Here is a 23,413-nt window from a genome sequence, read left to right as displayed (position 1 = left end):
TCCAAATGCAGTCATTTACAGATCAGCAACTTTAAGCTTAACTATAAGTAGCAACACTTTGTTTTATATCCAACAAGCTCCTGTATCTCTTTGTATAAGCTTTCCTACTCTTCAAGAAGAGTTCAAATAAAACAAATAGAAAACACTCTTTTCACCATTTACCACCACACCATTACACAATGTAAGCAGAGGAAGGGAAAAAAGAAGGTTGGAAAAGTGGTGGTAGAGCGAACTCAGGTCATTGCTTAAGCCCTGGCCTCCATCTTACTGTAGTGTTATTTATGCTTTGCTCTTGGTAGCCCTGTGACTGATTATTGCAAAGAAAGAGATCAAAGATAAAACCTCAAACACACCGATTTCCCATATGCCCATTGTAATGTGGGCACCTGGATACCGAAGTTCCAGTGACTTTCAAAGAGACTTAAGGCTCCCCAGTGTCCAAGGTTTGATTTTTTTTTTTTTTAAGAGACTTAACGAGCTCAGAACCAACCCAAAACTTAAATGGAGAATTTAGAAAGCAAAACTTATTACAGCCCGTACATCTCAATTTCATCCTGAAGGTCTCTTAAAGGTAGCAAAGTAGGTGTCTCAGCTCAGCTGATTTTCTTCATTTACTCTGAATATTTCATAGGAGCTGTCTCCGCTACTGCCTTTGTCAGTACATTTTGCTTTAATTGCTGGGAAAACTTTTGCCATAGTATTAATATGCAAAAAGTCTACGACCTCAAGGGGGAACCCACCCACCCCAAAACCCGAAAACACACACCCACAGGCACACTTTTCCTAGCATTCAATCATTATAGCTTAGATATAACAATGATGAAACAAAATTAAAGATAACCTTTAAAATATCAAAGCAAGTAACAGAGGATGACAATCAAATGAGAAGGATTTTACAATTAAGAAGTGAGCAACTGTAACTTATACCCAACACCACTATGGCAAGCAAAAACATCACTTTCTTTTTGCTTTGCTACTGTCCTCTACATACAGATCCAACTGGCAAGACAGTTAGTTTCTCCTTCATACAACTAGATGAACAAAAAATGGCATAAAAGGCAGATTTTCTACTTACCTTAAACTACATGTACCAAGAAAAATAATCCAGGCATATCTATCTGGATAGATAAGTAACTGCTTCATCTGGGTTTGCAGTGTGAGAAAGTGGGGTCAAAGCTTTTATGTAATCCTGGATACATCGTTCATCATTGATAGGTCAAACCACAGAATATTGGTTAGAAAAAGCTTCCATCAGGAAAGAATGTCTACAAAGAGCCCAAAAATTAATTTCTTACCAAATCTGTTATTTGTGTTTGGTACACTTCAGGTCTCTAGAGAAAATAAAATTCTTCAAACTAGGACTATCAATGATTAAAACATGTCAATTTTTTGTGTATGGATAATTTATACATATTTTGTGGTTTGTTGTTTGGGGTTTTTTTAATTGAATATGCTAAACACAGCAGATGTTCAGAAAATATCTCCAGCTAGGGACAAGTGCAAGGATCAAAGTGTGGCAATGTAAGCAATCTGTCTATCACACAAGATTAACTGGATACAACACATAACAGCAGTGTCATCTACTCAACCAAGTAATACCTAGCTCTCCTTAGGAGATCCTTCCTTCACTACAAAGCAAGCAAACAAAGTAGAAATGCATCTGGATACTATACTTCGTAAATACAGACAGGCTGACAGAGAGGTGATGCAAGCAAAGAAAATAATCACAACACCTGTATCTTAGGTGACAAATAGGTCTGCAATCTTTTTCCTTCCCAACAAAACCAATCTGTCAGGCATCTGGAGGCAAGGACATTATCCAGATATTCACTATTTTGAGAGTTTTGCCTAACACGTTTTTGTTAATGGTTTGTGGCAGTATCTCTGGGAAGATAAGTCTTTTCATCCTTAAAGAACAAGTTCAGAAAGCTTCCTTTTCCTACACGGCAGATGTGTTTAACTCTGACCTGTGACCATATTTAGAGCTAAACATAACAATACAGCAGTGATGAGAACAAAGTAGCATAAGAGATTTAGAAAGAAAAAGGGTTGGTTTGTTGTTTAAAGAATACGAAAAAAATGCATGTAACACAAAACAAAGGGCATCTATGTTTATGCTGCAGTATAGCCTGTGTACACCTTCAGAAAAAATATTTGAAACTAACTATGAAAGTGATTATGTTTAAGAACAAATAATCAATCAGTGACTTAACATCCTTTTAAACAGAGATCCTCATTCAGGTTACCTACAGCACTGTAATCCTGTTATGCACCAATAATGTTTGTTGGACAACTTTTTCCCTACATGTTCATATCTTCTTTGTAAGACAATTCCTCTTGCAAATTTTGCTTTTCATAAACCTAAGGCAGCCAGTTCTGAAAAGCAGTTAATTCCCAAGCACAGACTCCACAGGAGAAGATTAAGTACCAGCACCAGTCCACACATCTTGTGTCTTTCATGAAATGAGGGCTACTGAAGCACAGCACTGTTTAATCTGAATCCTAAAACACGAGAGGACTTTGCAGTATTGCATAAATTCAGTAAGAACTGGGAATAAATATTTTTCATCACTGGTATCATCAGAAAGGGACAGGAACATGCGACTACAAAAAAATGCGCAAAGAGAAAAGCCCCACGGACTTGTCCTAAATTGAAGCAAAACACCTTGAAGGCTAGCATAAATCACAACAGTAAATTTTATGCTAACCTAAAATCACAAGACATACAGTATCACATCATAAACGATTTTAACAAAACCTATTCCTAATGCAATACAGATACTAGTGAAAGAACAGTTTCCTGAAAGATACTCAGTTTTGTTTTGAGAATCAAATTTTTTAGAAGCAAGATGGCTATAAATACAGCATCTGACACTATGCAAAATAAGTTACTCAGAATTTACAAGCTGACAAACCACACAGTGTGGCAGGACAGATTCCCATCACTGGCCCGGCAGGACTTCAGAGATTGTAAAGGGTCTGAAAGTCACAGGCGTATAAGTTTTGGGGAGCTAAGGACAAAAGGCTGCACTGATCTGCAGGCTGGTGACAGAGACTAACATGGAGGAAAGTATGGCAGAAGGCTATATGCTCTAGACATCCTCCTGTATTAAAAGGGATTCTCTCTAGAATAAGATCCGTGGGGAGAAACCTGAAGAAGTAGGAGCAACTTGCCTCATTCCCCCACAAAGAAGGGAAAGACAAACACTTTTTGATAAGGGACCTAGCAGACGATTTCAGTCGCCCACCAGACAGTACAGCACACTGATAAGGAAAGTCATCACACTCCAAGTAACCTTTACTCCCATTGATAAAATCTCTAGAGAAACTGCAACAGTTTGTGCAGAGAGGTTGTGAGACCTCCGCTGTTGGAGGTGTTCAAGACTTGAGTGGACATGACCCTGAGCAAGCTGACCTGATTAGCTCTGCTTTGAGCAGTGTTGAGCTACAGGACCTGCGTAGGTCCCTTCCAACCCGGAGTACTCTGTGATTCTGTAACGATGCTGCTTGCAAAGCCCAGTAACTGAAAAGTTAGGAAGTAACAGAACTTGAGTCATTCAGCCAGCCGTTAATCTCTTCTTGTATGTCGCCTTGTATGCTAGCTAAGCAAATTTATGGCAGAAAAATGCTACCATGTTAGTCAATAATATATCATTCACATATACAAAGAGGGCACAAAAAGATGGACAACTATGAATTTAACCTTTACAATCATCTGGTCTGGCAATACTAATCTATATGTAAATCCAGTTCTCGCAGTGCTCTTTCTTGTATGCAGTACCAAATGTCAGCATATTTATAAGAGGAGAGAAATGGTAAAGACATGTTAATACAAGCAGTATTAACAATCTTTCCTCAAGGCAATACACTTATTAAACCACCCTGACTCTTCCTGCAATTTTTTGTCCCATCCATGATACATATTCTCATTGCTGCCACACACAAAACATCAAACAAAAAAAAAAGGGGGGGGGAGGGGAATGGGTTGGGAAACAAAGGCGAGGTGGGGCGGGGGGAAGGACAGGTTCAAGTCTTTCAGGAGAAAAATAAATCATTATAAATCATACCAGGACAACTTCAATGTATATGTGAAACAAATTAAGCCTAGAAGATTTTGACATCTTTTATACAGCTAACTTCTTGAGGCCAGTGGAACACTCTCCTTGAAAAGTTTCTAAGGTTTGTTCTCAGCCTCATGAATCTCTTGGTCCATCTCAGACTGTGAAGACGACTGTGTGATCTCTCTACATTATAATGGAGATGAGTCCTGCCTCTTGCATCTTCTCCTTCCAACTCCTCCTCTGAGATAGTTTTATAATTAAGTACTTTCGTCCCAGCTGTTTCCACATTCAGGGCTTTTCAAATAAAGAATCACTAGAATCCATCACCATAAGCAGGAAACTATTTTTCTATTCTAGCAAGACCAGATGGAACAGCTGAAGCCAGTCTGGATGGTGCTTCACTAAGCAGGATAAAGCAATTCCAACCTGAGACAAACATTCGTCGTTGAAGAGTTCAGCCCAACTTACTGAAGTCTAGCTAAGTTATTGACAGTCTTAATGAGATGGGTAAGCTCACTAATGGGCAATATTGCCAAACCCATATATATAAACATACAAAGAAATAAAACTGACAGCACTAAGCAAATCAATTGGCACGCAACAAATCAGTTAACGCACAATCCTGAAATAAAATTAACATTGGCTTCAGAGTTCGTTTTGCAGAGGGCACAGGTTTTATAATGAACAGGGTGAGCAACTGATCCATTTTAACCCAATTTTTAAACCTTACTGCAAGTGAACCTGAGTTCTTTATTTTTCAATGCTCAGTTTTCACTGCATTTCACTAGTAATGATGGAATGCCACATGAATCAGAGCCTCGTGCTTATTCAAATTAGATGCAAATTTTGTATTAAAGCTTGGTATTTTTAAGACAACTATTAGTCTCAAATATATTATATAGATAGCAGCTGGAATACATGAATTTTGGATGTGGGGGTGACTCAACAAAATGCAATGGCTTTGGCTGGAGCTAAATTTTTATTAATTCTTTGCATAAACAGTTTTACTAGAGATTGTCTGCTGACACAGTAAAGCTAGCAAAAAAATAAAATCAAAATTAGCTAGATTATCTTAGGCATCGTCAGTGCTGCTGTAGCAGGCTTAGGGTCATTTAATTCTACTTTTAGTATAATTGTACATTTAATCCTTAAATATACCTTCCCTTGATTATCCTTAAATATACCTTCAATTGATTATCTCAGATTTCATTTTTTAGATGGTCTGCTAGTGAATGGATTAACCCGTACCATCTTTGCCTAGAGATTAATTTATCTATCCAAGTCATTACAGGCCATTTGCTGTGCTCTTCAGCCCAAAAAGTAACTTAAACATGCAGAAGGCAAAAAGCAGAGCACATTCAGAAATCCTGTAATGTCTGTACTAAACAGTGAAAAGGGACTCTCTGTAATACTGCAAATGTTACTTTCCCACCCTGATCTGTTCTTTCCATTACTGCATTTGTGGCTAGCACTGTATGTTCATGGCTAAGCTGATCTCCCAACATCAATTACACAGATTTATGTCAAGTACAAAAAGGAACTAGGAAACACTAGGAACAATTTACACTAGGAAACGATCCACAGTCCTGGGCAAGTCTGCTGAGACACAGATATATAAAGAAAAGGTAATATTGAATTAGAAATCCTTTCTTGCATCTAGTTTAGTTTCTAAAATTGCAGGAGCACTTTTAAAATTATTTCTTAGCATCTCTAACATATTCTGTAACAGCTCTAAAGGCTATTACATCCTCTGTAAAGGATGAAGTACATCATACTAGGATGTATACTAACCTACAGATAGAAAACAACTTCAGCTTGAAAGCGACTGTCACCTGAAGAGGTTGCACAAAAACACATAATCTTTTAAAATTAAGAACTAAACAATTCAGTACCTCCTGTAAATAGCGCAGTTCCTTCTAACAGTTGAAAACATCAAGGTTCAGGTCATCTAGGGGACCAAAATATCTTAAATGACCTGGACTTGACTGCCCTTGCAATCACTATCACAACTAAAACCTGGTTTAGCAGTTAGATAATCAAAGCTAAAGCCTCAATCCTACAGAGCTAAAACTTCAATCCTATTAAAAAGACACTTCAATATGGAGCATGTGTACAGTTTCTCGTGTGCACAAGGCAAGGGAAAGTTAGGGACAGGAAAGCAGAGAGACTGCACAGATACCAGATCCACAGGATGGAAAGAATCAGCTGACATGGCATTGTAAGGCATAAAAATCACATGAAGAGAGCTAAATCGTAGATGTAGCTACAGCATGATTTTTGTAATAATTCTTAACTAAACTGTTAGATAAAAAGAAAATTATTCCTTCCGTCTCAGGTCCCGCATAAAACAGCCTGTTTCCCATTTGTATTTGGCTGCCAGGGGAAGCATTTGGCCTGCAGTTATATTTTGTCAGCTCAGAAGGGGAATTCTGACACCCAAATGACAATTAGTTGAACTGGAACAGAAGCTTATACATGGAAGTGATTCACACCTTTATTCTACTTAGGCACCAAGTTTATTACAACTGAATTTACTATGAGACTTAACATCTTAAAACTAATCAATTTCAGCATTTCTTGAAAGGAATTTCAAAATTAAAAATCCTTAAATGAACAAAGCAAGGTCCTGTTTACTGCAGACTGGACACAGACCAAGTTCATGTCACAGCTCTGAAGAGCGTACTCTTGGCATATTCCATACCAGATTTGTCCTGTTCTTCTTTAAGGGAAAAACCCTAAACCTTGAAATTATAACACAGCTTATGTCAAAAAGTCCAAATTGGTTCACTAGGGGATGCACAGAAGTATTTTACAATCAGCTCACGTCAGGTGGAGAATAGTTCTGTTCAGCTCAGCCCTTATCCCTGCTTCCACCTGATGTTTCAGGCGGACAGATCAAAAAAATCCATAAAAGGAAACTAACTAAAACATGGAGGCTTATACCAAAAACAAAAAAGCATGAAAAAATAAGACAAAGGTGCTTGATCCAGCATTTCAATGTCAGAGGTTACTTCTTTCAGTGAAGATAACAGGCTTTAACTTCATGCTGTCCGATATCACAACCCTAAAAGAAAACTCATCTGGGAAGACAAAACCGCAACGTCAAGAAAGTACATGCTAAAATAGGCAAGGAATACGCAAGAAAATAATCTCTGCCACAAAATCTTGTCTTTTCTGAACTACTTTAAGCAATATCTCAAATGATATCCCTGCATTTCAAGTAAACACCAACACATTATCTAAAGAGAAGAATCTTCAGCTGCTACATAATTTCACCACGAGAGAAACTCTGCATTCCTGAAACTCTGACAGGGCGACAGACCAAAAAGAAAGGTTTTACTTTAGTTATCTAAGGTATCAAAACTCAACTCCAGAACCTACTATATCCCTCAAGAATGCTTAAGTATTCAAAGAAAATTGCATCAAATGAGCCTTGTTATTCCAGAGGAAAATTATAAAGATCCAGGCTTCTTCATAAACATACAAAAAACACAGCAGAGAACAAGTCATTGGTTTGTTAATGATGTTGCTTAATGCACTGCTGCAAAGTGTCCTCATGCTGTGCTGAGAATTAACACAGCTATCACTGAACACATTCAACCACTTGGTCATGTTGCCAGGAAACTGCTGCCACTGGCAGTCTACTATACAGGAAAGATTCCTCAGCACTCATCATCCCCCAACATAACAAACATCTCTGTTTTGTTTTTAAAATCACTGCTGATCCACGTACCTAAATTTATCTTTTCCTTATAAATAACATTCTACAATATAAGCAGCTGAGTCGGTTGTTCCTCAAGGGTAGTAATTTAATGGCTTTTTCTATTTCAGACTACAGGTCAATTCACAATTTGTTTGGTCAGTACATCTACTGTATTATGCTGAGCGTTAGCCAAAAAGCTCTCTCCCATTCCTTTGGGGTATAGCTTCTGACCAAGAGATAGGAGATTATATCATAAAAAGTACAGATTTTTTTTAAAAATAAAAATCTAGGCCTGGTCAAAGAAGAAATGGGAATTGACAGAGGAACCAGCACTCTCTTCTCATAACTTCTGTAAAAGCAAGGCTCACTTCTTTTGGAAGGTATATTTTGAAAGCTGAGCCCCATTAATACACTATCCACTTCTTCAGAAATGAGGATCATCCAGTGCCTAGTTTGGGTTTTTTTAAAAGAAAATCATTGAGAGAAATAAGCTTCATTTGAATGACACTTGTGGACTCCTCTTTTCTTGTACATTTAAAAGAAGCTACCATAAATAAAAAAAGAAATCAGGGTCTTCAATGTCAAAAATCTGTCAAACAATGACATCTAGATACATTTTCTCATTCTTTGATGATGCCACCACAGTAATCAACAAAAATGTATCTGGACTATGAAATAAGTAGAGTGTGATGATTTGCAATTGCTTTTATATATAATTACACATACTAAGTAATTAGTCCAGTCATTGCTTTTATACATTTGAAAATAAACTGGCTACTCAGCGCCAAACCTAGACTCCTGCTTTGGACATAAAACAGGCCAGAATATATTTAAAAATACGCTTAAATCCTGCACACAGAATTGTTGAAGTGTGTGTTAAGTCAAACACCTTGATAACTTTGCAGGGTGTCAGACACCATCTCCTGGGTGACTACCTGGCTCAGATAGCATCCTTAGTAGGGTAACAATTATGTTGCTCTAAAGATTTTTCTCTTCTTCACAGCCTGTTCTCCCACTCTCCCTTCTCTAGTCACAACAAGAAGGTCCAGCTTCTGTTCAACACTTTGCTCAGCTTGGACAGCTGGGCAGAACCTGCAGCACTCTAGGAAAACTTCACCTCCTCTCCCAGAAAAGATTCTGACCTCAGCAGCCAAGAGGTGTAGCCTCTATAACAGGGCACAACAACTTGCTTGATCTGAAGATGAAAACACAAAAGCTCCAACTTATGTTAGATGTAACTGTTCACCTCTTCCACAAATCAGGTTTTGTGTTTCAGCCTTCCAATGGGGCACTGATGTCTTGATCAAAATGATCAAAACTGAAAAAATGTATCAGCTACATTTAAAAGAGCACTTCAAATTGCGAGACAACAGTATCAACCTCAGACAACATGAAGCACACAAAGGACTCAGTGGTAGTGAAGATGTAGATCTGGAAAGAGCTTCCAGGAAATAATCCTGATTCAAGCCACTTTCTCAGGGCAAAACTAAATTTCTGCTTAATAAACTGTACTAACATAATAAACATTACACACATGAGTCCAGCTGCTTCTTGTTGTTCCAGCAATCCACAGGCTTCCACTTACTGTTTCTGCCAAAAACACCATCTTCAGCTGGGCTTTTCATAACTTAAAAATCTTATTTATTCTTTTTTTTCCCCCCATCTTTTTTCTTCTTTAAGGGCTGGTGCCCCAGGGCCTCCAAATGCAGGCTGCTGATTTCAGGAAGACTGCCCACAAAGCACTGAGGATTCTGTACTACAAACAGCGCTATGCTCCCTTGCTTATATCCATCTCTTCAAGGGTACTCCTTTCTCAATAAATCATGAGTTCCATGAGCAAAGCAGTACCCCAAGCCACACGTGCAACTCAGTATCTCTCATCAGCAAGCAAAGGGGAGGAGATTGGACTTGAAAAAAATTGTAATTTAAAATAAGCCATAAATGGCTGAACTCAACTGCAAAATGATATCCTGAGATGAGTTAAATCAGCTGCTGCTCTTTATGTTCTTGCTGCAAAGCCCATGCTTTCACATCCCATTTGGCTTTACCAGGTGGTCAATCATATAAAGATCCAAAAAAAACCCTAATGAAACAAATTGCAGTGTATCAGTGAGTAAAGTAGTAACTTTCAAAACAAGATTCTTAAATAGCCTCTTCTCTTAAAAACACACTAAGAACTGCAGTTGGCTTATCTGGAAAAGAAATGACACAACTTGCTAATAAAAAGCAATTACAGGTATTTTAAACATTGTGATTAATGGACATTAGGAGTAACAGAATTTGCAATTACTTTCTAAGGACAGATCTGGAAGAGGACCAAAGTAACACATAATATTAAAAAAATAAAATGTGGTTTAGCTTTGTATTTTTTGAACTATATTCAATTCAAGATACTACAAAAGAACTGGAAAAACAAACAGCTTTATTGATGTCCCCAGTCATTACACATTTTGTTAAAGGCAATATAATTTAATTTAAGCCATTCCAATTGCCAAAGAGCATTCACTAGGGTTTCTTCAGCTCTCTCAAAAACTTCTGCCCAGTTCTCCAAGTCTCACATGCTCCAGGTGCCCTACAATCTGTGGGGTCTCAGAGTAAAGTGTTTTCCCGGTGAGGAGCACTGGTAACCGAAGCAGACAGCAGAGGCTGGAGAAATTTGGCATGGTGAAAGACTTTTCAGTGCATGAGATGCCTGATACGCAGCTGTGAGCCTCCTCAAAGAGTCGATGCTTCAGAACTGCCCTTTACCAAGTAAATGCCACAAAAGCACAAATCAACAGGCTGCTGCAGGATGGTGTGGAAAAGTTCTGCCCATAATCACTTATCAGGAAAAGGGGTCAGAAAACAATACAGTTTTTCAACTCCAAGAATAGTCAGCTATACTCAAGGAACACCCAAGAGCAAACAGCAACATGGAAGAACAAGTAACAAGCAAATGTTGTGGTCCTAGTGTCTCCTGTCCATCTCAAACCAGCATAAAAAATAAACAGCTTTTTCTATCACCAGAAGACAGAAATGTGGACTGACAGTCTGTTAAATGCTTTTGCAACTAGAAAAAAGACTGTACGCTTGCCATAGCCTGCTGTCTCTGTTCAAAGTACCTCAAAGAAGCAAAAGCACCCAGCAATATTGTCAAAGTATTTTTCTAGTTTTTACAGTGCACTTTCACATGAAACTTAGCATTTTCACAACTAATTTCAAACAAATAGGGTACTATAAAGAAAAAAGTACAATAAGTAATTAATAAAAGCATCCACCATCATACATGGTTTGCATCTAACCAATGTCAAGTCTCAGACACAACAGAAATGGCCTACAGAGACCTAAGCATGCTTACCTCTGTATTTGGTTGTAGTGCCTGTCCATCCTGGGCTGCAGATGGTACTATCGCCCATGTAATGTTGGCACTAGCAGAGGATAAGGAGCTGAGGGCACCATTTTTCAGTTGCTCTGTGGAGTGCGACTTGGGCCCAGGCCATCCCAGGATACCTTCTGAAGCAGAAAATGGGTGTCAACTTACAAGAGACAGATTACAGATTTCTTCATTCATCTCATCATTCTACTAGTATAAATGAACTGCTCTCTCTTCTTTGCTCCCATGCAGAGTTTTACTTTAGTAACAAAAATACTCTTAGCATCTTCTATGCCAATTTATCTGTGATAAATAATTTTTTTTAAAAAGTCAATGAAGGAAGATTTTACAGTGTTACACCTACCACCAGATAGAATTATACCTAAAGATTATACAATCCAATACACCTTGGTAATTAAGCAAGTACTCCCTGTCCACTCTCTTTATAGTTATGAAGTTATCCAAGTAAACATTTTTGATACCGTGCAGGTATTTGCTACATCTTCCAAATATGGATCAGTACCAGAAGACTGACAGGTACTAGGTTTTGCATCAGACGCCAGTCCAAAACTAATATGCTCCCCATCCCTCCATTTCTTCTGCCTGAAATAAGAGTTTTAAGCTTAGCAGCAGTATTTTATTTCTGTCTGTACTATTCAAAGCTCTTTCTAGATTAAGTGCTAAAATGCTTTACTGGTCCCAAGACCACAGTTTAGAACAGGTCTCATTGAAAGATACACATTAAATATGAACAGAACTAGACATCAGAACAAACTCTTATTTCTGGGGGCACCTGATTTCCAGGATGGTCCAGTATTTAAGGATGCCAAGATAGAAAGAACAATCAGCTAAGGCGACTGCACAGTTGTTCCTCCCATACTGCTCTAAAACATAGTATCAACATTCAAATCAGTAGCCCTCAGCACAGGGCTTAAACTTTGGCTATTAATTACACGCTGCTATAAAATGCAGAGATATGGATAAGAAAATTGCAGCTCTCCAGTCATTACCATAATTTGTTTATGAAAATACAATTAGTGCCACAGGGAGGATCTCCTTCTCTCATCACTGACAACTTTTTAAGATGACCCAAATCAACACAAAGTACATTAAAGAACATGCAATTTTTCCTCTCTGTATCACCAGGCGTTACCAGAGGTTGCCTCCTAATTAAATGGTTTGATCTTGTAAGGTAATGCTGAGTACTACTATATTAACACTTATATTATTAAAAAATGGGCCATAAATCCTATAGCTGATCTCTTACAAAATTCCAAAGATAGAGTAATTACAGAACATTCTTCTAAAATGGCACTAAGTTATGACGACATGACAAAACTTCAGGCCTACTTGCTTAGTGTAATTTTGTGGCACCTCCTTTTGCTGAAGAAAGCATAAGCAAATAGTTAAGTATAAAATGATTTTCAAAGATCTGAGTAACAGGGAGAAAAATAAAGCTTTTTTTCTTTTTAAATGTATATTTCACACAATGACTCAAATTTCCCATTGCCAAAGGAAGAACATCTCTGTGGCTCTGCTGTCAGGCCACACACTGCAAAGCTTTTTGGGTTTCAGTCACTTTGAGGACTATGCCGTTAGATGTTATAGGTCCCAGTCAAGTTATGTGAACCACATGAGAGAAAAATGCAAGTATCAAACAAAAGGTTGTTTTGTTGGACTGGCTCTACGCATTGGTCCTACACATCAGGAAGCTAACATCTGCCTCCCATTCCAAAGATGGAGTTAAATCAACACACGATATTGGTATACATGGCAAGGACTGTGTATACGACAGCATACAGTGACTGCAGTCAGTATCTCTTTGCTTGCTCCTCAGGTCCTAAGCAGTTTGCTGCTAGGAAGAAAGGATAACCCCTGATGCCTCAAAACAAGCTCTGATTCAAAGGAAAATCTGAAGATTGTTTTGGCAGATCCAAAACGGACTCACTCTGAATGGGAGGAAGGAAGCATAGCATCAGCATGAACAATAAAACTAAACTGGAAAATTTCAAATAAAAATGCTGGTTCCTTGGAGGGAATTCACATGTCTGGCTTAAAGCGTTTTAAAATTTTTAGGTTTTTTGATGTTAATTTGTACAGATTTCAAAGAGGGGGGAAAAAAGCAAGAGGTTAAAATAAATTTGTTTTGCTTTTGAATAGTCACAAAGAGTTTTACAGAGCATGCCCGTGCTTCTCGCTCTTTGTTACTTTGCAGTAACAAATCTCAACCTATGTTTCTGTTTCTCCCTATCAAACAGCTGAATATTGGATTATTGCTATTTACCTATTACAGACAGACTAAAAAAAAAAAGAAATTGAACTGACTTCTTTTTATGCCTATCTTTGAAAGTAAGTCATCTGACGATTTCCTTGGGCTATCAGTTTTCTCTCTGCACACACAATCTATTTGGCCTTCGCTGGAAACTATTTTTTTTTAATTAATGTATTTTTTAAAATCCAAATTTCTGTAAATAAGCACAAGAAAAAGCTCCCACTTCAATAAATACCTCGCTTCAGGGGAAATTTTTAAGTGTGAACATTTACTTCATCACTTACGTATTTTTAAAAATACTATACTAGTTTTCCTCTTCAGTACAAACTTACCATAAAAAGGCTATTTACTTCATCTTTCTCCACACATTTTAGACCCTCTTACATAAACAGAAACTATTAGAACTAAGCGAGCATATTTTCGTCTCAAGGGCTATGTGACCCTCACAAAACAAATCTTGTCAGCTCAATCAATTTTTAAACAGATCTTAGCAACACATTATGACCTAGCCAAAACCAATAGGATGCCAAGAGTTAAGGTCCAAAGGATAAAGCACATCTGTTTCCTCAACACCTCTGCATATGAGAAAAATTGTTTTGTTAAATTCTGTCTGCCTGGAACTTGACTACTTTGCAGAAGAGACATATGTAGGAAAGATACTACTCATATGCCACAGAAACCTAAATAAATAAAAAGTGATCTCTCTGAACAAGCTGAAAAAATTCCATGCCTAGTTTCAAAGTGCCATCCGGGAACCTTTGACAATCTTTAATCTACAAATCTTACTCTTGAGATGTCAGCATTCTGGTATCATCCTAAGGGAGCTGCCATATACCTAATACAGCAACCTACTTTTCAGGTAAAAACAAAGTATGAAGAGCAAACCCATCACAAATAATCTTAAAATTAACTAAGATCAGCATACAATCTCTATACAGAAAGAGAGAGGACACAGCAACGTGGCTCCTACTTTACTCACGTTATCAGTTGTGCATCCAAAACGTTCTCATCTCTACTAGTAGAAATTACTCTTACCACAGAATATTACAGGTAGTTGTTCTCTGTCCCATACGAAATTAAATTATTTTATTGGAATTTACTCTCTCCAGACTAAGCTGACATCTGTAAATAACCTGATCCACTCCATTATAATGGCGTTGCCATCTTTGCCACTTTATGGCACTCAAAATTTTCTATCTCTAGTTCATTCCTGTTCTTTTAAAGACTTCAAGAAGAAAAAAAGATATAAAAACTAAATATATGATGTGAAAGAAAGTTTATCTTCAGAGTTGGATATGAATAGGAAAAAACTGCTGTCACTGTTTTGTTTTTAAGCCAGATTTTTGCTCTGTTCTCAGTCATAGCCAAATACAGCTGACAGAAAGGTAAATTCAATCTTATTTTGACACATCACAGAATCACATTATCACAGAATCACAGAATCACAGAATCACAGAATCACAGAATCACAGAATCACAGAATCACAGAATCACAGAATCACAGAATCACAGAATCACAGAATCACAGAATCACAGAATCACAGAATCACAGAATCACAGAATCACAGAATCACAGAATCACAGAATCACAGAATCACAGAATCACAGAATCACAGAATCACAGAATGTTAGGGATTGGAAGGGACCTCGAAAGATCATCTAGTCCAATCCCCCTGCCGGAGCAGGATTGCCTAGACCATATCACACAGGAACATGTCCAGGCGGGTTTTGAATGTCTCCAGAGAAGGAGATTCCACAACCTCTCTGGGCAGCCTGTTCCAGTGTTCAGTCACCCTCACCGTAAAGAAGTTTTTCCTCATATTTAAGTGGAACCTCCTGTGTTCCAGCTTGCACCCATTGCCCCTTGTCCTGTCAAGGGATGTCACTGAGAAGAGCCTGGCTCCATCCTCATGACACTTGCCCTTTACATATTTATAAACATTAATGAGGTCACCCCTCAGTCTCCTCTTCTCCAAGCTAAAGAGACCCAGCTCCCTCAGCCTCTCCTCATAAGGGAGATGTTCCACCCCCTTAATCATCTTCGTGGCTCTGCGCTGGCCTCTCTCTAGCAGTTCCCTCTCCTTCTTGAACTGAGGGGCCCAGAACTGGACACAATACTCCAGATGCGGCCTCACCAGGGCAGAGTAGAGGGGGAGGAGAACCTCTCTCGACCTGCTGACCACACCCCTTCTAATCCACCCCAGGATGCCATTGGCCTTCTTGGCCACAAGGGCACACTGCTGGCTCATGGTCATCCTGTTGTCCACTAGGACCCCCAGGTCCCTTTCCCCTACGCTGCTCTCCAACAGCTCTGCCCCCAACTTGTACTGGTACATGGGGTTGTTCTTGCCCAGATGCAGGACTCTACACTTGCCCTTGTTATATTTCATTAAATTTCTCCCCGCCCAACTCTCCAGCCTGTCCAGGTCTCTCTGAATGGTTGCGCAGCCTTCCGGCGCGTCAGCCACTCCTCCCAGTTTTGTGTCATCAGCGAACTTGCTGACAGTGCACTCTAATCCCTCATCCAAGTCATTAATGAATATATTGAATAGAACTGGTCCCAGAACCGACCCTTGAGGGACTCCGCTAGACACAGACCTCCAACTGGACTCTGTCCCATTGACCACCACTCTCTGGCTTCTTTCCTTCAGCCAGTTCACAATCCACCTCACTACCCGATCATCCAGACCACACTTCCCCAGTTTAGCTGCGAGGATGCTGTGGGAGACCGTGTCAAACGCTTTACTGAAATCGAGATAGACCACATCCACAGCTTTACCATCATCTATCCACCGGGTAACATCCTCATAAAAGGCTATCAAGTTGGTTGAGCAAGACTTCCCCTTGGTGAAGCCATGCTGAGTGCCCCTAATGATCCCCCTGTCCTTGATGTGCCTAGAGACAGCACCAAGAACAAGTTGTTCCATCACCTTTCCAGGGATGGAGGTGAGGCTGACCGGTCTATAGTTACCCGGGTCCTCCTTCTTGCCCTTTTTGAAGACTGGAGTGACATTTGCTTTCCTCCAGTCCTCAGGCACCTCTCCCGTTGCCCACAACTTAGCAAAGATGATGGAGAGTGGCCTAGCAATGACTTCCGCCAGCTCCCTCAGCACCCGCGGGTGCATCCCATCAGGGCCCATGGATTTATGGACGTCCAGGTTGCTTAATTGGTCCCTGACCCAGCCCTCATCAACCAAGACAGATTCCTCCTCTATCCTGACTTCTTCTGAGGCCTCAGGGGTCCGGGGCTCCTCAGGACAGCCTCCAACAGTATAGACAGAGGCAAAGAAGGCATTCAGTAACTCTGCCTTCTTTTTATCCTCTGTCTCCACGGCCCCCACCTCATTCATCAGTGGGCCTACATTGCCTCTAGTGTTGGCTTTACCTGCAATGTATTTGAAAAAGCCCTTTCTCTTGTCCTTGATCTCTCTTGCAAGGTTTAATTCCAAGGAGGCCTTAGCTTTCCTAGTTGCCTCCCTACATCCTCTGACAACAGACTTATATTCCTCCCAAGTGGCCAGCCCCTCCTTCCACGATCTGTACACCCTCTTCTTCCACTTGAGTTTGCCCAGCAGTTCCCTGTTCAACCATGCAGGTCTCCTGGTACCCTTCCTTGATTTCCTACCTGTTGGGATGCTCTGATCTTGAGCTCGGAAGAAGCAGTCCTTGAATGCTAACCAACTATCTTGAGCCCCCTTACCTTCTAGTACCCTGTCCCATGGGATTTCCCCTAGCAATTGCTTGAAAAGGCCAAAGTTGGCCCTCCTGAAGTCCAGGGTTGTGATTCTGCTAGCTATTCTGTTCCTGCCACATGAGATCCTGAACTCTACCATCTCATGGTCACTACAACCAAGGCTGCCCTCAACCTTCACCTCTTCAACCAGACCCTCCTTGTTAGTGAGGATAAGATCCAGCAGCGCTCCTCTCCTAGTTGGCTCATCCACCATTTGCATCAGAAAGTTATCATCAATGCACTGGAGGAACCTCCTGGACTGGGGATGGCTGGCTGAGTAGGCCTCCCAGCAAATAGGGTAGTTGAAATCCCACATGACAACCAGGCCCTGTAATTGAGAGACTGCTCTCAGCTGCCTGTAGAAGGCCTCATCACCGTCCTCATCCTGATCCGGTGGCCTGTAATAGACACCCACAACAGTATCACCCCTGCCAGCCTGCCCCTTAATTCGCACCCACAAACTCTCAACTCGCTCCTGATCCGCCCCTGGACAGAACTCAATACATTCTAGCTGCTCACTCACATAAAGAGCAACTCCACCACCTCTCCTTAGTGGCCTGTCTTTCCTGAACAGGACATAGCCATCCATGACCACATTCCAGTCATGCGAGGCATCCCACCAAGTCTCTGTAATTGCCACTAGATCATAACCCCCCGACCGAACACGGATTTCCAACTCCTCCTGTTTATTCCCCATGCTGCGTGCATTGGTGTACAGGCATTTCAGGGAGCGAGCTGGGCACACCGATTTCACCCCAGGGGGATGGGAGGCCTCCTGGTCTACCTCAACACTAGAGCGTTGCCCCAGTGGTGCAAGCCCAGTTACTACCCCATCCCCCTTCGAATCTAGTTTAAAGCTCTCTGAATGAGCCCTGCTAATTCCTGTCCCAGAACCCTTTTGCCCCTATGACATAAACCTTTCCCATGTATCACCGTCACGCCCGGTGTCTTATAAAACCAGCCATTATCAAAGAACCCAAAGCCCTGCCTGTAGCACCAGTCTCGTAGCCAGGCATTAATAGAGAGAATCCTACTGTTCCATCCCACGTCATCACCTGAAAATGGAAGGAGGGAGGAGAAAACAACTTGTGCCCCAGACTCTTTCACCAACCGCCCTAGGGCCTTGTAGTCTTTCTTCATCCCCTTCAGACTACGGGATGCAGCTTCTTCCCCACCTGTCTGGAAGATCAGCAGGGGGTAGTAGTCTGTGGCCTTCACCAGGTTGGGGAGTTGCCTGGTGATATCCCTGATTCGGGCTCCAGGCAGGCTGCAGACCTCCCTGTGATGGGGGTCAGCTCTGCATATTGGGCCCTCAGATCCCTTTAGGAAGGAGTCTCCAACCACTAAAACTCTTCTCTTCTTCCTTGTGGAGGAGGTAGCTATACGCCCGTCAGGTTTTTCTGACTGTGGTGGGACCTCTGATATAGGTTGCCTCTCCATCACATCCCCATTGGACTGGCTGTATTCCATTAGGGCTTCATATCTATTGCTCAGAGGCACCTGTGGAGGCAAGATAGGCAAGGAGGGCACTCGCCTTTTGCCACGGCCATAGACTTGCCTCCACTCACTCCTCTCCTCTAGGTTATCGTTTTCCACCTGAGAGGGGCAGAGTACAGGGGTCCCTCGATCCTGGGAGCTCTCCGGCAGGTGCTCCCATTTTTGTTGCAGGGAGGGCAGAGCCTGGCTCCACCAGTCTATCTCCATTTCAGCCTCCCGAATGCTCCTAAGCCTTTCTACTTCGGCTTGAAGTTTCATAGTTCTAAAGAAATTCTCCAGAAAGGCAGTCACAAATGATATAAAAGCATTCACAGATACACAGCTACTTTACAATTTGCTTTAAGACTATGCAAAGCACTACACTAATTAAAACGCAGTATCTGTTTCTGCAGTAAACTATGCAAAAATTAGAAAGGACACACCAAATGCACGACTAGTAAAATCATCCAGATCTCTTCTACCTGCGTGGTGTTGGTTTTGTGGTTCCAGGCATGAAAACCCAAGCCTGATGCTTCTGGAAGGTCAGTGCATATGTACATACAAAACGAGAGTTCTTACAGAAAATACCCAAAAATAAGCCTCTTTCCCCACTTCCCCTCAACACTGCAACGAACAGGCAGCAGACAGATCCACCAAGGCACAGGCGAACACTTCTACATAAGGATAGTACAGCATCCAGTCACAACCTACTCTCCTTTCCCTATAGCAATGCTACAGTTCACAAACCCCTGTCTATTTCAGATGGCACAATAGGCTGTATCCCACACAAATGCCCTCAGGAGAAATGCGGTTCCCTTTCACAGGTGCACACAGCAGGAGGGAGGGAAATTCTCTCCAAAGAGAAGGTTCAGAGGAGATTTTTCAGTTAAGCAAAGTTGATAATTTTCTTTTGTTAGTTCTGATTTTCTAGGTACCTGATGTACCTTCAAGCTACATTTTTGCATTACAATTGATGCATGAAATACGCTTAACACCTACCTCAATTCTACAACAAAAACCTTTCTATTTTTAAGTCCTCTGGTCTTGGTTTATAGACTCAAAAAAACCCTCACATTTTTTCTGGCACATTTGTAAGCCAATATCTATTGATGAAACTCTTAAAATATACTGTAACTGTACTCTAACAAATACCCCCTTAATCATGCAGCAGGAGGCCTCAAGGAGAGACCAAGATTAGATCTGGCCTCCTTCCCCTGCCAGGGATGGATGTGACAGTTCGTCACTCTGCTGAATCCTACAGCAGGCTGACCCAGCAACAGTAAGTGGCAGCTGCACATCTGCTTTCAGATTGGAAAGACAACGTTGTATTTGCTAATGCTGTGCAGGGACTAGAAAATAACGTGATCTTCCAAAGAAAGAACACATAAGGAATCATGTAGTAGAGTTCGGATAGAACAGCAAATTGTTTTGTTTATTCTCAACAGAAGCAAGTCTAGTGACAATCCATTTAAGAGAGACCTGACTGACCACGTCAAATTTAGTAAATGACACCAGTAACAAAGAATATGTTCTCCCCTGTATTCTTTCCTCACTCTTCCCTGGCCACAAGCATTTGAAGGGGGAGGATGTTAGGCAAGAAAGAGGACTCCTCTGCTCATTTTTCTCTCCTCCTGCCATTTCAGCTGCAGGAGAATCCCTAGTTGTCATTTGTCACCAAATTGAAAGCATCTAGACTTTGTCTTTCCTGTCCATTTATTTTCTCCAAAAAGGAGGCAACAGAGAATCTGCTAAAACAAAGTTCAAGTACATCCCTCCCCAACTCCAGATTCATCTTCAATCCATTCACTGTCATGAGAGCCAAAACAAGCAGCATTTGCACATTCAAATGAACTTCACAAAATCCATAGTGAGGTTGGGTTTGAGTTTTGTTTTTAAAAAATCCTCAGAAAAAAAAGAAACATTCTATTTTACACTTTGGAAAAGCGGGTAAGTGAGAAACAGAAAAATATAGGAGGGAATCCCTACCAGGGAGATGCTTTATTCAGTAAATTAATGCCTAATGTGAAATGCCAACTAAAAGAACGGATTTACCTGTGCAGGCTGCTACTACAAGACAGGATTCTGTCTGCCAAAACACTGAAATAAAAAAACAGACTTATAACATAAGATGGTAAAGCTACTTTAAAACAAACATTCAAGTTTGCTCTCTTCGCAGTTTGGGAGGGAAGGATAATAACCAAAGCAGTCAATAGGCTCTAGAGATACTCTTCTCCCAAAGGCTACACAGGTGGAAAAAATAACACTAAAAGTTTTAAAGTTTGAAGTGAAGACAGAATTTTGAAAGGCACCTGTTTCCTGTCTGCATGCTAAATCAACTCAAGCTTGCCACAAGGCACTTAATGCTGATTAAGAAATACTTTACATGTACCTAAGTGGGGACATCCTTGGCCAATAAGAAAAGCCTTCTCCTACAAAAAGAACAAAATTCCTAAACCCAAAAAAGTTTGTTTAGATGCAATCCCTCATCCTCAACTCACACTATATGTAACCAACACTTTCAGCTAATAATATCCTTCCCCAGCATATTTTTCAATTAAAGAAAAAAATCACAAAGAATTTAGCCAGTGATCAATGCACATACCTTTAATAACAACAGCTACAAACTAATTTGACATTATTTTGACTCAAAAATAGAAACACAGACAGGATTTTGCTTCACTGACTATTCTTGTTGATGCATTTCCAAAATCAAGCACTAACGAAAAAGAAAAATCACAAAAACCCTTCCTTGAAGCTTTAGAGGGGAAGTAAAACATGTATTGACTACACTCCAAGACATGATTGAAGACTTCAGTTTAAAATCTTCATGTCTGCTTGTAGGCTTGAGGTCTGAGACTGACAACTCGGGAGAAACATGAAAATGAAGAGGAAAAGTCATTTCATCCTTAAACTATTCCATGACAAAGTTTGCCATAAAATATTTAAAGGCAAGACCTACACAATCCTAGATTCTGGATAAGATTCCAATAAACTGAATGCCATGTTGCTTTCTTCCTACTCACGTTACTGGAAAACAAAGCAATAAAAATATTTACATCAAGAGAAAGGAGCCATTTTTTCTGTTTAAAACAATAAAGGTCTGTAAAGCTGTAAATAGCTACTATTTAATTATAATCTTCATGACTGCATTCTGTAAGTACTAGGTCAGAAACTCTCAGCTACTTTAAGTCCTTGCTATAGAAGCAGTAAGATTGCAAGGCCTATGGTGCACAGAGAAGTAGTCAGCAATCCTTGCGCAATCAGCCACAAAGACTTCAAGACACTAGCAGCGAAATGGTACAGAGAAAGCAGATACGTATCTACTTTTCAGGCAGTTCTTTCTCTTTATGGCATAATAGTGAGAGCTTTTGATACTGAAGAAAAGTAAACTCAAGGGTAAGTTCAAATCACCAAAGCTAAGCCATTGTTTATTTCTCACACCCCACCTGAGCAGGACTGTGCTGTTTTGCTGGACTGGACTGCTTTCATGAACTGTAGGCAAGAAAATAAGTTATCAAATTCCTGCCTTGTGTCTCTCTACAAAATTCTGGGGAACCTGCCCCACAATGCCCACTGGGATCTCACACACTATGCAGCAGGTAATGAGACAGTACTGGGATGGAAACATTTAGCAGTAAATTGCACACAGCTATCACCTCTCATGGGAAAGGCGTTTGAGACTTCCCATCAGGGGAACATACGGCTTTTAAACTAACAAGAGTCATTTTCACCTGACAGTATCAAGAGGTGACAGTAAAGGTCATCTTTTGGTTACACCTTCTGGGTATGAAATTAAAATTTCACCTGGAGGACACAGAACCAAAATGAAATATATCATCTTGCAGAATTAGAGTTTGCTACAAGATTACTTAAAGGCATTAGTCTGACAGGGTATGAGTTAATGCAGCTTTGATGACTCTGAAACTCCATTGCCTCAGCAGAAACGTTAAGTCTATCAAAGTATGCCTGGATAAGATTAAGTGCGTAGGAACATCAGTAATCAAGACTTTTAGGCCAGGTTCTTTCAGGCAACTGTGTTGCATAACAAGGCCTGGAGAAAAGAAAAGGAAAAAAAAAAACCCTGTTTCACAGACTCTTCCAGCCAGGGAGAAGAGACTAAATATTTCATCAGCTTTTAGTTCCTCTCTTTTTAATTTTTTTTCTTAAATTACATACCAAAGAATAAACACACTGAAGAATTAACTCTTTGCATTCAGGTTCTCACAGTTACACCAAAGATGCTGGTGTGAACTAGCGCTACAGAATTTTGATTCCTGAAAGAATTCTTGTACAAGTTTAAAGTCTTAGGAGGAACAAAAACATTTATTAAATTTTATTAAGTACTTTATAGTTTTGGCATTCCACTGTTTTTAAAAAAATATGGGATTCCCCTTTCAGCAGTTACTAATGTTATGTTTGCTTTTTTCTGTTCTTGTGCACAGATCCTCAAAAATCATTATCAAGTCAAAATACAGACACTGATTTAACAGAAGACTATTTGGACACCAATTCAAGGACATGTACAATTGAAGTCATCTATCTCTGACAGTTCACTTAGATCACATGGACATGAAAAACAACCTTCAGGGTCTTTGAAACTAGAAAGTGACTTTTCTTTGAAGGATGCTTTTCATCTTTGTTCCAAACTATTCTCTTTTGAACTGAATTTATATCAAAGAATTCAATTAAATCCGGTTTATCATTACTATTTAGATATGTGCAAGCTTTTTTTGCACTTTCTACAAGAAAACCAGAATACAGGAAAAAAATTTGTTCATTTATGTTCCTTTATGAAACAGATCAGAATCTGGATGTG

The 23,413-nt window shown here is 40.1% G+C and overlaps 1 protein-coding gene across 1 annotated transcript in view; it reads right to left on the bottom strand.

The window, feature by feature from the left end:
- OSBPL10 (oxysterol binding protein like 10) overlaps nucleotides 1-23,413 on the bottom strand; it is a 124,590-nt gene that overhangs the window by 30,639 nt on the left and 70,538 nt on the right. Inside the window, exon 6 of the mRNA XM_068405158.1 lies at nucleotides 11,102-11,256. Coding sequence (XP_068261259.1) covers nucleotides 11,102-11,256 — 155 coding nt within the window. The remainder of the gene's footprint in view (nucleotides 1-11,101; nucleotides 11,257-23,413) is intronic.

The sequence above is a fragment of the Nyctibius grandis genome, chromosome 7, assembly GCF_013368605.1.
Source record: "Nyctibius grandis isolate bNycGra1 chromosome 7, bNycGra1.pri, whole genome shotgun sequence".
Lineage (NCBI taxonomy): Eukaryota > Metazoa > Chordata > Aves > Nyctibiiformes > Nyctibiidae > Nyctibius > Nyctibius grandis.
Note: the sequence above shows the minus strand (reverse complement) of the source record. Positions and strands in the feature narration are given on the sequence as shown.